At 48.7% G+C, this 14858-nt stretch overlaps 1 protein-coding gene across 6 annotated transcripts; it reads left to right on the top strand.

Moving 5' to 3' along the window:
• Positions 1 to 570: 570 nt before the first annotated feature.
• On the top strand, positions 571 to 10394 carry LOC114703950 (secreted and transmembrane protein 1b). 6 transcript variants are annotated; one of them, XM_037201111.1, is made up of 5 exons: positions 571 to 671; positions 7332 to 7487; positions 7732 to 8037; positions 8629 to 8767; positions 9383 to 10394. In XM_037201111.1, coding segments are annotated over exons 2-5 (540 nt in total). In that variant the 5' UTR covers positions 571 to 671; positions 7332 to 7393; the 3' UTR covers positions 9384 to 10394. The 6 variants fall into 6 exon arrangements, with proteins under 6 accessions (XP_037057006.1, XP_028740827.2, XP_037057002.1 ...); XM_037201107.1 differs by lacking the exon at positions 9383 to 10394 and adding an exon at positions 4606 to 4740 and having other exon boundaries at positions 578 to 671; positions 8629 to 9371; XM_028884994.2 differs by lacking the exon at positions 9383 to 10394 and having other exon boundaries at positions 8629 to 9371.
• The last annotated feature ends 4464 nt before the right edge of the window (positions 10395 to 14858 follow it).

The raw sequence follows: 14858 nt of genomic DNA, 5'->3' as shown, positions 1-14858 counted from the left end.
CTGGAACCCTTCAGCTGCCCTTCAAGACTCCTTACCACAGGGCATTCTTGCCCCATCTTACCAATGACCCCTACCTCTGGTCTGTCAGACAAAGCCCTGCCAGGAGGGATCTTGGGATCGTAGTTATTTGACCCTCTCATATGGGTAGACACTAGGGGTATCTGGGTACCCCATGAGTATAGAATCCATGGACCGTGTCCAGTGTGGGGCACTAGGCTCCTATCTTCCTTAGCTCAATCCTAAAGTTCCTGCCTTTCCCTATGCGCTTGCCCAGAGTGGTCATGCCTGTGCTGTCCCACGTAGGAAAACAAATCACCCAATTTTCCTAAAGGAGCAGCCCCTGAGCCCTGAATCAAACATTAGCCCCAGCCAGGACTCTCGTAGAAAAAGCCTGGCCCCTCCTCCGAAGATGAGTGGCTATTGCAGAACTTCTGTTTAAAATGTATAAATGAGGGAATCACTAAGATACTTCTGTCCCTGTTGTAGTTCCTGTAAGTCACACTGCTTTCCAGAACTTATTTTCTTCCTAGGTGAGGCCAGACCCAGATATGAATGGGCGGTACTTGGAATGCCTCCTCTCAGCCACAACCCCTGGGCTGGATGAGATCATTGGTGGCAACAACAGAGTTTGGCCAGAGGAGCAGGTGAGAAGCTGGAGAGCATGCATACAGGTGAGGACTGGAATGGGGCCGCAGCACTCAGAGGGTTTGGGGCATATGAAATGAAGATGGAACCCTCAGACAGGGTGTCCCTGGCTGCAGCCTCGCTGGGACTCTCACTTCACTGGCTGCCTCTTGCCTCAAGGATTTGTCCAGAATAAAAGTGGGGCTGAGGTACTGCCCAGGTGCCTCAGACCCCCGGAGCAAGGTAGATCTGTCTCTCCACACTGAGATCCAGGAGGGGCAGAGACAGCAGCTGGGTTCTTCCGTGTGTACTGAATGGGAAGAGGAGAATGGCAACCTCACATCTGACCATGAGTATGGGAAGCCAGGGCATGCAGTTGCCCAGGTCTACATAAGAGGGACCTGGTGCACACAGGGGAGCTGTGGTTGGTATCTGTGAACTTGTGAGGCTGGTCAATCAGGATTGGGAATCTATGTCATGTTTGGTCAGGGACACTGTGGATCCTTTTGTTCTCATCTTAATGTAAGTAGAAGCCAACTTCGGGTTGTGGGGTTGAAGATTCGTTTTGTGACTTTCTTTCTACTCCAAAATTCTTGAGGCTCCTTGCGTGTGACTCCTAGCCTGACGCTGAGCTGAGGCTGCTGTGCCGTTCGAGACAGGCTGCGGGGGGGGGGGGGGGGGGGGGGTCGAATCTGCTCCCGACCCCTTTGTGGCTCAGCACTCACATCCACTAGACATGGGTCAGGGTATCAGACCCACCAGCGGATTCAGTGAGGCACTTATTACAAAGGCATTGGGAAGGGGGTGTCAGAAAGGTGGCATACCATGTTGTCTGTGTAACCTGAGTCCTGAAACAGATCTGATTCTAGAGGTTCCACCATGTGGGTGCTGCTGCTCATCCCTAAGAAAGCAAATAAAAACACAAGAAAGGAACTTAACCAACACAATCCTTGGGTGAGGATGGCAACAGAGTCTGTCAATCCATCTCCAAGGAACTAACATGAGTTTTGGGCTTAAGCAGAGGAACAGGAAGGTTCTACATAATTAAGGCTCACAGTGTGGTCTAGGTGGTCACTGACTCAGTTCTGATTGGGTAGGGTTTGCCAAGAAGTCCTTGTTACTTAAGGGACAATGGGGTTCCCAAGAAGCGAGCACTGTTCTGAAACCCAGGGCTGCTGCACTTTAAGAACAATGGCTGGAGACTTTTCATGCACCTTCGGGATCAGGAACAGGACAGAGCTGGCAGATGCCTCAGTGACTCGTCTTTGTTTCTCCAGCCATGAGGGATTTAGGTTTAGGGGTGCTACTTGAGTAATACCATACCTATGTGCAGAGTTGAGCAGGAACTGGATCGTAAAGGAGACAGCTGCAAACAAGGCAGACGCCAGGCTCACCCGCCTCTGGTTATTTTGTTGTTCTAGGTAAGGAGGTCTTGTTATAGCTGGAAGAACTCCAGAGGTTCCCAGGGCCCAAGAGCCTAGGTGGCCAGGATCTGGGACCACGGACTAGACAGAGGCCAGAGAGGGGGGCAATACCAGCTTCCCCCTCCAGCTGCTCTCACAGCTGCCAGGGTGGTCCGCTACCCCAGTCTACTGGAAGGAGGCTGAGGACCCTCGCTTGGGGCAGTTAGGGCTTTGGAGAAAAGCAGGAGCCACATTGCCTGTGGAGATCCAAACTCTTCCAATATGTGTGTCCCAAGGATCAAATTCAGATCATCAGACTTGGCAACAAGTGCCTTTACCTGCTGAGCAGATGGCTCTTTCTTTCTTTTTCATTTTTCTGGTGCCTCTGCTTCCAGAGTGCTGAGATTAAAGGCAGACACAACCATACTCGGAAAAATAAATTAAAAATTTATGTGTGTAGGTGTGTGTGTGTGAGACTGTGGGTGTGGGTATGTTTGTGCGCACAAATGCGGGGTCAGAGGACAACTCTGTGGAGTCTGGTTTTTCCTTATGTCTTTACAAGGTTTTCTGGGGAAAACCCCAGTGGTCATAGCTTTGAGGCAACCGCCTTCACCTGCTGAGCCACCTCATCAGCCCTTAAAGGACGTTATTTAACAGAGACTGATGTGAGAACAGGGTTAGCAGAAAGAAAGCAACTCGGGGAAAGAGTCAGACACACCCAAGAGTGTGGGTGTGAGTCTCTCAACGGAGAATCACACCTCTTTGTATTTAAAATAGTTAGGCATAGGATTTTGGTGCGTTTTGAAGTTATTGCTTTCGATGGGTTACTAAGGCATTTAAATGGTGAGGCTGGAGCTGCAGCTCAGAGGTTAAGAGTACTTAGCGCTTTTGCAGAGGACCCAGCTTCAGTTCCCAGTACCCACATGGCTGCTCACAACTGTCATAATTCCAGTTCCAGGGGATCTGATGCCCTCTTCTGATCTCTGAGGGCAACAGACAAGTGTGTGGTGCACACACATGCAGGCAAAAATATTCAAATACCAACAAATAAATAAATAAATCTTTTTCAAAAAATTAAATGAGATTGCAAGGATACTTCTGAGGACACTAGACAGACTTGCAATTGATAAAGTAAATCCTGGATCACAGATTCAAGAAGGTAAGGTACCGTTATCGTAACGGAAGGCAATAGTCTTGTTTGTTTGAGTACCAGAAGACATCAGGGAGATTGAATAAGGACATACTTTAGCTCATATATGCTCAGGCCTTAAGCATGTTCATTGCTATTTTAACTTTTTTTTTTTTTTTTTTTTTTTTTGAGACAAGGTCTTCCTGTGTAGCCCTAACTGGCTTAGACTTGTTATGTTAACCAACTGGCTTTGAACTCATAGGGTTCTGCCTGCTTTTGCTTGTCTCTGTGTCCCAGTTATTGGAATTAAAAGTATGTACCAACCAGGCGGTGGTGATGCTCGCCTTTAACCCCAGCACTCAGGAGGCAGAACCAGGTAGATCTCTGTGAGTTCAGGGCTAGCCTGGTCTGTAGAGTGAGTTCCAGGACAGGCACCAAAACTACACAGAAAAATCCTTTCTAGAAAAAAAAAAAAAAAAAAGTATGTACCACCACAGCCAACTATTTTAACATTTTTACTTGAAAATATCTTTATATAAAGGAGTATTGTCTCTGTATAAGTAATCTCTCAAAAAAAAAAATGTTAACCATGCTGGAATTCTCGATTGTCATCTAACAAGTGGCTTCCTTCAGGCTCCTTTTCTTTCCCATGTCTCCATCATTTCCCTGTTTTTCTACCCTTCCTCAGAAAAAGAGGCATGGGGTGCTGGGGTGGACATAGTCACAGGCCAGTCAGGAGGCACTCCCAGTCTGCTGTGTGTGCTGCCCCTCAGTTCCCTCAGACCGCACCACTGACATCCACTCTCTGTGCTGAACTGGGGCGAGGATCTCAGGCAGCCAGGGCTGGTCCTGTCACCAACAAGGAAGAAAGGGCAGAACATGTACAACTGGAGGGTGAAAGGGGACCCAGGACTCTCAGAGCCCTGAGGATTCGCCTGACTCAGTGCAGAGAATATCCACCTGTGCCTCTCAGCCTGAAGGTCCAAAGTCCCCAGAAAGGCATAGACTATAATGCTGCCCAAGGCTCTGGTCAGGACAAAATCCCCCTGCATCAAGGGCCTGCGGCTCAGAGAGGGAAAGAGTTGGCCTTTTTCTCCTACCTGCTTGACTGTGCTCCTGAATCTATTTCTAGCTGGGTCCCTAGGAGAGGCAAAGTTAGGCTCCCAGAAAGAAAGGGAAAATAGGCGTCCAGTTCCAGGAACAATGGGAAGATTGTTCAGTTTGGGAACTGAGAGGTATCTTGAGGGACATAGCTATGCTCGTCCTGTTCTCTGATGGCCAACCTCACACCACATGGCATCCATGTCCATAGTGCAAGACAAAGATTACCTCAAGGCCAGGGCAACCTGCCCAGCGTCATCTGGGCCAGGAACAAGAATGTGGCCCCTAGGCCCTCAGTCCTTCTGGGTCTACTGTTGTGTCTGTCACTACACTGTGGTCTTCACTTAGTCACCATAGGTGCCATAACAAAAGCCACAGCACCACCCCAAGCAGAGGTACCTGAGAGGAAAAGAGAGGTGGGACCATGGAATCTCCTAGCTGGATTTCAGAACCATCTGGGACTCCCGCTGTGATGACCGCATGGTGAGCATGAAAAGAAGTTTTGGATGATCAGAGTCTGAAGTTGGAAGATGGGCTTGGCTTTGGGCAGTGGGAGAAGCCTTGAACCTGGGCAGCACTCTTGACAAGCAAAGATTCCAGCTTCCTATGGAGGCCACCATGAGGATGTCAGTTCCAGCTTTTCAGGGGTGTTTGGTGTACCGTCAGGGCCAAGATGCCATCTAATAGGAATGTCTTGTGGCATTTCATACACAGTAACACTCTAAAGGGCTTCACAGATGTATGATTCCTGAGTGAGGGGTAACAGGAAGGTAGGTTCAAACAGTGAGTCAGGTGAAATGACTACAGGGTAATTAGGACTTGGGTGTGTGAGGTATGCTAGAATATCTCAGAGGCTTCCTAAGAGCCAACCAGGAGACTCATGTAGAAAATGAAAGTTCCCATCACACTTGGTGCCCCCCTGAGAGGTTCTTGCCTCCCCCAGAGGGCTGAGTGTCCAAGGATGAAGAGTACAGCCTCCCAGGACTGCTGGACCTAGCTCCCACAGCCTCAAGACAGAGCCCAGCCTCTGTCTTTCACTTTCCGTGGGTGTCCCTATCCTAAGTCCAGCTGTGGGTCAGTAGGCATTACATAAACACTCTTTTGGCTAAGGTTGCTAACTTTCCATGTCACCTGGGTCCAGATGAGGACCAAGACTGACCTTTGACCAGTCTAGCTCCAGCCCAGGAATATGGACTAGGCCTCCCATGGGGCACTGACCAAACCTTCCTGAAGGGCTACTGGCTAAGGTCCCAAAGAGTAAAGCTGTGCTCCATGTCCATGTCAGGTAAGGCCTCAGAAGAGGCTGGGCAGGGACCCTTACCCTTCCTACATCTCAGTGGGTCCAGATGCACTTGTTGGAATACCTACTGTGTGCTGAGTATGTACCAGGCCTGCGGGAAACAGAGCTGGTGACATCATCAGGGTTGTTAAAGGTTCACCTCTGCTGTCTCATCCTCCTCCAACATAATATTTGTGTACATGTATATGCATGCGTGTATGTGTACATATATGTGCATGTGTACACATTTATGGAGGTAGAAGGAGTCAGGAAACAGGTTATTACACATTTTGCAAAGGAAGCAGTAAACTATAAGTAGGAGTCAGGCCATGCCGTCTCTGGGGAGCTCTCTGGAGGACAAGTTCCCTCACAGGAACTGTCAGTGTTTTGCAGAGCCTTCTCTTTTCCTTTATTGCCAGTCAATGTCCCAGGGACCCCTAGAACAGGATCTACACATATTACAGAAGCTGTACTAGTGAGGAGGATGTGTAGGAGGGTCTCCGTCCTGTGCTGGGAACTGCACATTGAGGCTGTGAGGGATGGTGCGATGCAGCATGCATGTCCAGGAATCTGGAGTTGCCTCCACCATAAGACAGTCAGTTGGGTTGATTTTGAGGTATAGAAGACATGGCTCACCTAATAAAAGTAGCAAGCAGCCTGTCATGAGGTAAACAGAAGAAATACAAAACTTACCCGTGCTTTAGAAGTGTATAGTACAATGTAATATGTGACCAGGGCAAGTAGACAGAGCTCAGGGTTTAAGCAAGGTGGCACTGGGCAGGCTGCTTGGCTGAAAGACGGGTGCAGATTTGGCCAATGTCTCGCCTTTACTGGCATGAGTTACTGAGGTGGCTAATCTTGCTTGCTGACTTGACTAGATCAGCAATCAACTAAAATGCAAGCTGCTGGGAACTTCTGTGTGGGATTTTCTTGATCAGATTCTTTGAAGCAAGAAGAACCACCCTGAATGTGGGCAGCACCTTCGGGTGGCACCCAGACAAGAGGAACAGAAGAAGAAGCTTTGACTTTCGCCTGCTTGCCCTCACCCTCGCTGGAAGTTTCTTCTATAATGTTGCTGTAGCATTCTGTCACCAGTGTTAGAACCGGAGCCCAGAAGCAATCCTGCCTCCTCCAGCCCCAGAATGGGACAGCTGAGACAGCCTAGTAGACTGAACCATGACCAGATTCTTGGCCTCTCTGACATGAGACAGCCATTGTTGGACTACACAGACCACATCCTCTAAGCCATGGTGCTCAGTGTGAGGATGACTGAGCAGGTGAATGAAGGACAGGCAGGATGTGAGAACAGCAGGCACCACTGGTCAGAACAGGGCAGCTCTGAGACCTCAGGCGCTACGCACTGAACAGAGGCCACTTAGTGCACAGCAGAGGGGCAGTGCACAGGTCAAGCCAATGTGACAAAACTGTAACATGACCCTGTTTCTGCACAAAGTACAACCCTAGCAGTTTGCCTGGTTAACTATACAGCTCTGAACAGCCAGCTCAATGCTCCTCACTCCTGGCTTCGTCTATCTGCCCATTGCTTTACCTCAGCCAGCCCCACACTCCTTAGCAAATGTAAGGACAGGAGAGGGTGGTGCACTGGTGGCTGCCCCCCGCCCCCGCCGCTGCACCGCCCCCTGCCGCGCCCCCCCTGCCACGCGCCCCCCCACACACAGGTTCAGGAACCTGGGGAGAGGCAGACAGGAGGAGCTTTTGTCAGGCTGGTGCTGTTTTCATGGACCTCTACAGCAGCTTTGGGGGACTTCTGACCCCTTCTTTTTCCTTCCTCTAGGTAGTGTCCAAAAGACCACTGACCAGAACAGTTGTCTCCTGAGCCCATCCTATGAATGAGCCATGTTGGCCTACCCTATAACATTCACTGGCCCATGTCCCAGAATTCTCTGGGCCCTCCTTCTTCTGGTTGTCTCCCTGAATGCCCATAATCAAAGTAAGTGTGGGTTTTACTTCTCCCAAGTGGAGGGCCTCAGGCCAGACGTGGTCAGGCCCAGGTGGTGACCTTGGTTTTATAGACTCAATATGATGGAAGCTGGGCTACAGAAGGGTAAGTCATGTACCCCTGAAAATAGCTGACAGTAGAGCACTAGCAGTCCTGGGATCACTGCCGGGGCATTGGTAGGGGTATCAAAGACCATGCCTAGGCTACAAAGTAAAGATTGTGTTCTCTTACACAGACTGGGACAACCCCAGATGCACTGAAGTAGTGTCTGCACCCAGAGGCAACTGTGTGGAGATGGCCTGTAACATCTCTAACACTTTCAGAGATATCACCATTGAGCTGACTGCCAATGGAAAGACCACGACCATCTTCAACAAAAAGCCCCCGGGAAACTATTCTAATGATTCATGGCAGCTTCAGATTCAAGGAGGCCAGGCCCAGCTGGTGATCACAGATGCCCAGGACATCCACGCAGGGTCGTACTTGTGGCAACTGAATGGACGCCAGAGAAGAAATATGTACCTCATCCTGAATGTTACTGGTGAGATTTAGGCTAGGAAGTGAGTTGGTGAGTAGGGGAGGAAGGATCAGGGAGGAACCCCTCACAGTTGAGCTCTGGATTCCATCTGCTTCCATGTACAAACAAGGACCTTATGTGTCTAAACCTACTGCCCCCCCTCACCCATTCCTTCCTGCACAGTCCCTTCCGGCTCTGCTCCCTCTGGTCCTTAACACCAGTTCAATCTACCATAGTCATCTGAGCCCCTAGGAAATTGGGGGTGACATCAGAATTCCCTGTGCTTTAACCTGGAGGTACATCATGGCTGCTGTCCTCAACTCTGATAATTTATCTCTAGCAGAGCCCCAAGACCAGGAAGGTGTTGAAAGTAAGAAACTGTTCATGTTCTCCAATTCCAAAGGCATAAGGCCTTCACACATTTCCCCCTCCGGCCACATAGCCACTGTTCTTAGAGCCCACCCCTAGCCCTCTCCTAGCCTCCTCCACAGCCCTTTCCTACCCATATACTCCATGATGGCAGTGCTGAGGGGTGGGAAGGGTACAGGGGTAACGTGAGTGATGCTAGAGTGAATGACGTATGAAAGCCAATTATCATCTGCTTCTCTGCTCCAGAACTAGCCACTGCCAACCAGGATCCAGAGAGCTTGGAAGTCAGTGCTGAGCCTCCATCTGCAGTGAGCAAGGAAGTCGGCATCATCGTCGTCGGCGTCTTCAGCATCATCATCATAATAGGAATCAGTGAATTTGCCTGGTACAAGCACTCCCATCTCCTGAGGTGCCACAGATTTGTAGTCCCAGGGCCTTCAAAAGTTTCCTGGTATCCCCTACCTGACACTGCCTAAGATCTCCCAAGTCCTGCCCCAAAAGGTACTCAAGGGGCCTTATTAGTTCCGGAGAGCAGAGTACAGAGAGCCTCGACTGGCTATGGCTGACAATCCAAGCCCTGACTTGGGACAGGTTCACAGAAATCCTCTGTCCCCAAGCCCTTGCTTTGACCCTGGGACACCCAGAGAACAGAATGAGGTCTGTACTCTTCAGGTTCCTCCCAGGACTCCAGGGGAAATTTATATTGAGGACAGAGCTGTGATTTTTGATTCAGGATGCCCTGGAAATTGACTGAGCCCTCCTGTACTCAAAACATAACTCTGTTGGGATTTGGGAGACATCAAAGTATTTCGGAGTATCCCAAGTGTGTGTGGTGTACCTGGTTATTTGTGTAAGCTGTCTGTGCTGGTCAGATCTGTACCTCACACAGGCCCAAGCCAGGCTCTCAGGCAATCCCCCTCTCTCCCTCCTCTCTTCCTCCCTTTCTTCTGTTCTCTCTTCTTTCCTTTCATCCTCCCTCTCCATCTCCCTCTTTCTCCAGACGAGGGAGCCTTATGGGTGATTGGAACCTGAGGGGAGTCGCATGAAGAATGGATTCCTATGCTTGGAGAGCCCAGAGCAAGGTCAGCACCGTGGGCTGATCATGTTCTCAGGATCTGGAGCCCCTTGGTGCCCTCATCACCCTGTAAACATTCATGAACCTACCACCACCCACTTGGGACAACAAGGAAGAATCCTGTTTGTGTTTGCTAGGCACAATAGTCCATGTCCTATGTCTGGGGAGAGGCACAGGATCCCATCCATGTCCTGTGCAGAAACAGGGACATTGGCTCACCACGGAAGGGCTTGCTAAGCAATGACCCGGGCCTCTCTCTGGCACTCACAATAACAGACTTTTTCCTGTGGTCATTAGTTGCTTACTCTGCACCTCAACTTTTTCCAAAGTTGGGGAAATTCCAAGCAGCACAGCCCTTGGCCCTCAGGATTCGTCCCCCTCTGCCATTTAAAAAGGGGTTCCTTCCCTTCTGCTGAACCCCCTCCACTTCCCTATGGTCTCCTGCACCATCTGGGAGTGGTGGGAAGGTGCTATACCAGCTTTGCTCCAGGCCCACAGATCTGTCTCTAATTCACAGCAACAGCAAATTCCAGGGATCCTGTCTGTGGTCAGGTAGGTCCCAGAGTCTGAGAGAATTAGAGGTCCAAAACGATGCATCACCATCTCCTGCCACAAGGGGGTGAAGTGAGCCTGTCTGCAGGGTGTCCTCGGGGACAAGGAGCTCATCACCGGCGCAATACCTGCTGGTGGACACTGCTCTCCTGGGGAGGACAGCTAAGCCCTCAAATCCCCCGTGAACCTCTCTCTGTAGACCCTCTCCCTGACTGCCTACTTATCCCCACCCTCACCTGCTGTTCCTCTTGGGCCCAGTTGTCTTCTTTATTGTAATGCCAACATGAATAACTTCATCATTTATAGACTACAACTCATGCTTCAGAAAAAAAACTTCATGATACAAATTGTTAAGTAAATATAGTAAATCAATTATTATATAAAGCCATAGGTCTGCTAGGAAACACGCTTACCAGTGAGAAACATAAAAACCCACAAAACAGGTCTGGAAAGATGGGTCAGGATTAAGGGCACTTTCTGCTCTTGGAGAAGACCTCAGTTTGGTTCCCAGCACACCCACATGGCATCTCACAGCTGTTGTATGATATTTTGTTTGTGTTCTGACAAATAAAGCTTGCCTGGAGATCAGAGGGTGGAGCTAGCCACTAGTTAACCATAGAGGTCAGGCAGTGGAGGCTCAGGCCTTTGATCCCAGCACAATCGGGAAGTGGAGACAGGGATATGAGGTGGTGGAAACAGGATCTCAGGCCCATTCAGTCAGAGGATCTGGTGAGGTAAGAAGTCACTGGGGGCTGTTCCTCTGCTTCTCTGATCTTTCAGGTTATGACCCCAATATCTGACTCCCAGTTTTTATTGATAAAACTAGATAGATTCACGCTTCACACAACCATCTGTAACTCCAATTCCAGGGGATCCAATGTCTTTTCTGGCCTCCACAGGCTCCTATATAGACGTGGTGCAGAGACGTACCCTCAGGTGCACATACACACACATTAAACAAACCAACAAATAAATAAAATTTTAAAAACCTTTCACAAAACACTTGCTTAGCACTACACATTGAATCCTAAAGATGAAGGCTGAGACTGAGGACACTGCCTGGTGTCCTTGACCTGGCCCAGATCAGGCCCATAAGCAGCTTTGAGTTGGTGACCCTGAGCCCAAGTGCACAGAGATGTGCGCCTATTAGTCTAAATTAAGGTCCCTGTCATCATGATGCTGGGTTTGGGCAAATTCGAGCCAAGTTGGCCCACAAGCACCTCTGATTCCCTGGGTCACACTGGACACAGCTCATGGGACCCATGCATCTGGGGCCTCTGAAACCTGCTACATGCTGCCTAAACCAGTCGAGAGTGTTGCTACTTAAAGGTCATAGCAGATGTCACCTCTGAACCCTTGTTATAATGGGAGGAGCCAAGTATCCAGGTGCCCCCAGTTCAGCAGCCACCAGACTCCTAGAAGGGAGACCGGATGGGAGCCCTTGGCTTTTCTTTCCTCCCCCACAGCTTCTGCCTCTTCAGGTTTCCTCTGCTTGAGGCAGAATGATGCCCCTGCAGTGCCTGGCCACCCCGACTCCCTGCTGGGTCTTTCTCCCCTCACTCCATCCACAGGCTCCAGATCTACTGTCCTTGTGGTATGCCCGTGAGACCTACCCCTCTCTGTCCTTTGACCTCCCTTCCTCCAACAGGCCCTGTGTTCATGGATCATGGCTAGATGTCCATCTCTCTTCACAAAGAACGAAGAGTAAGGTGTCAGGATAAAAGTATATCCATTCTGGATATAAAAGTTTTTAAATTAATTTATTATTTTCTGCTTGGAGGTGTGTATGTGCCGCGGTGTGTATATGGAAGTCTAAGGACAACTTGTAGGAATCAGTGCCCTCTGTCTACCCTGTGGAGAAGCAAAGTCAGGTCACCAGACTTGGTGGCAAGGACCTTACCCAGTGAGCTGTCTCTAGTGCTGGGTATAAAATGTAATAAGTTTATTCTGTAGGATAGACAGAGGCCAGGGGTGAATTACTACTAAGTCACTCCCTGGAAGGAAATGTTCCTTTTATAATAGAAGAGAAGTTGTTTGGTTTTATCTCATGCTGCTTCTGTAGAATCTCATTTGGATAGATAAAAAGTGGAATCCTCTCCTCCTCCTCCTCCTCCTCCTCCTCCTCCTCCTCCTTCTCCTCTTTCTAAAAGATGATTTTGCTGCCTGGTGCTCTTGGAGGTGAGAAGAGAGTATTAGATCCCCTGAAACTGGAGTTACAAAAGGTTGTGAGCCACTATTCGAATGCTGGAAACTGAAACCAGGTCCTTTGTGAGAATAACAAGTGATCTTAACTGCCTAGCCATTCTCTCCAGCCTCTAAAAATACTTATTTTATTTTATTTTATTTTAGACAAGGTCAGATTAAGTAGCCCTGTCTGGCCTGGAATTCACTGTATAAAACAGGCTGGCCTCAAACTCACAGAAGTCCACCTGCCTCTGTAGGTGGAGTTTTCCTGTCCTGGTCCCAAATAACCAACTAAAATAAATAAACAAATTTATTTATAATAAATTTTATTATATATTTATTTATATATAAATAAAAATTTTAAAACCACAAAACACTTACTTAGCACTACACACTGAATCCTAAAGATGAAGGCTGAGACTGAGGACACTGCCTGGTGTCCTTGACCTGGCCCAGATCAGGCCCGGGACACCAACACAGAGGCTTAATATTACTTATAAATGCTCAGCCAATAGCTCAGGCTTGTTGCTAAATGACTCTTACACTTAAATTAACCCATATTTCTTATCTTCGCTTTGCCACGTGGCTCATGGCTTGTTACTTCGTTTCCTTCTACATGTCCTGCTTCCTCGGCAGCTGGCTGGTGACTCCTGACTCCACACTTCTTCATCCCAGCATCCTTAGTTTGGTCACCCCTCCTATACTTCCTGCCTGGCTACCAGCCAATCAGCGTTTTATTAAACCAGTTTGAGTGACAACTCTTTACACTGTACAAGAGGATTATTCCACAGCATGCCTCTGCCTCCTGAGTACTGGTATTAAAAGCGTGTGCCACCATGCCCAGCTAAAGATTTTATTTTTAATTATGTATATGTGTGTGTATGGGTTTGTGTGTGTGTGTGCAGTACCAGCAGAAGCCAGAAGGTGGCAACTGATCCCCTGGAGCTGGAATTACAAGCAGTTAGGAGGGATGATGTGCATGCTAGGAATTTGCAAGAGCAGCAAAGCACTCTTAGCTGGTAAGCCATCTATCTCCCCAGCCTTCTCACTGTCTTCTTAGGTAGTAACTTTTGTAAGTACCAAGATCATTAGTGGTGAGGTGTCATGGGTCATTAGGAGTTACATAAGGCACCACAAGTCGCTCAGAAAACTCCAAGAGCCGTTATCTGACTGTTAGAGTTGGGCCTTTTGCTTTTAATTTGGGGCCTTTGGGTTTCTAGACCCATCTCCCCCCAGATCAACAAGTTCAATCAGGGGCAGAGATGAAGCTCTTGAGAAGGAATGGAGAGAGGCTTTGGGGTACCCTGGTTGGTCTTGCTTATCGGACATAGGGTCATAGAGAGAGCCATAAAGCATAAAAGGCTTGAGCTGCATTTTAAAGGGAGAAGGAGTAGTTATTGAAAGAGGTCGAGGCTGGAGAGTGGCACTACTTGAAGACTAAGAAGCCCTTGGGAGTAGTAGGCAGGCACTGGTGTTGATGGTAAAAGTTAATATTCCTGAGACAGTACTAGCTGGATCTTTATGGTCTGTAATCTGCAACAACTGTACAGGAGTGTTAGGTAAGAAAAAGCAAAAAACGGAGAATTATGCAGGTGATTGGACCCAGGAGAACTAGTAACCAGGAAAGCCAGACCCAGTGCCTTTCCAGGGCACCGTCACTCAGTAGTGCTCTCTCTTAAGTCTGATGTCTGTTCTTCTAGTCTTTTAGCTGCAGCTGGCACTGTCCCTAACGGACTGGCATAGACTCCACCTTCCTCTCCCAGGGCCGGGCAAGAACCAGGAATGATGGTTTTGGAGAATTACTTAGCAGAGAGGACCAAGCTGGTCCTGAAGGGCCTTGCGGGCTGCTGAAAGGTGGCCAATCCCATCAGTAAGTTCACTGACAAGTGATGATGAACATAAGAAGCATTCTGGAGGCAGAGACAGGCGGATGTCTGAGTTCAAGGCCAGCCTAGTCTACAGAGCAAGTTCCAGGATAGGCACGGATACACAGAGAAACCCTGTCTTGAAAAAAAGGAGGAGGAGGAGGAGGAAGTCAATCTGATTACACATGTTCTGCTTTCCACTCCTGCAATAATGCTGAGCCACACAAGAAGGGTGTGCTGACTAGTTTTATGTCAACTTGATACAAACTAGAATCATCTTAGAAGAGGGAACCTCAATTGAGAAAATGACTCCACAAGATTGGCCTATGGGTAAGCCTGTGGTGTGTTTTCTTTGTTGATAATTGATGTGAGAGAGCCCAACTCACAGTTGGGTGTTGCCACTCCTGGGCTGGTGGTCCTGGGTTGTGTAAAAAAGCAAACATGTGCTGGGAACAAAAACCAAGTCCTCTGCGAGAGCAGACGTCTCTCCTGCCCAGGGATTTTAACAAAAGTGGAAGCTAGGACATGAAAGAAATATCTGGAAGTCATGACCACTCCAAGGAGAGGTTGAAATTTAGGGATTTGGTGTTGTGGTGCTGAGACTGTTTTATTTCCCAGTATAGGTACTGAGTGAAAATTAGGACATGATTGCTCCTAGCTGTGGTTGAGGAGAAGGCTTTATTATAGATATGAGAGAAAGAATAGTCAGAGGCATCTAGAAGGGTCCAGACTGAACTGGGCTAGGAGGGGAGATGGGGTTGGTGGGGAGGAAGAGAGGAAGAGAAGAAGGAGGGAAAAAG

Source organism: Peromyscus leucopus, chromosome 8b (genome assembly GCF_004664715.2).
Source record: "Peromyscus leucopus breed LL Stock chromosome 8b, UCI_PerLeu_2.1, whole genome shotgun sequence".
Classification (NCBI taxonomy): Eukaryota; Metazoa; Chordata; class Mammalia; order Rodentia; family Cricetidae; genus Peromyscus; species Peromyscus leucopus.
This window is presented reverse-complemented; position numbering and strand designations above follow the sequence as displayed.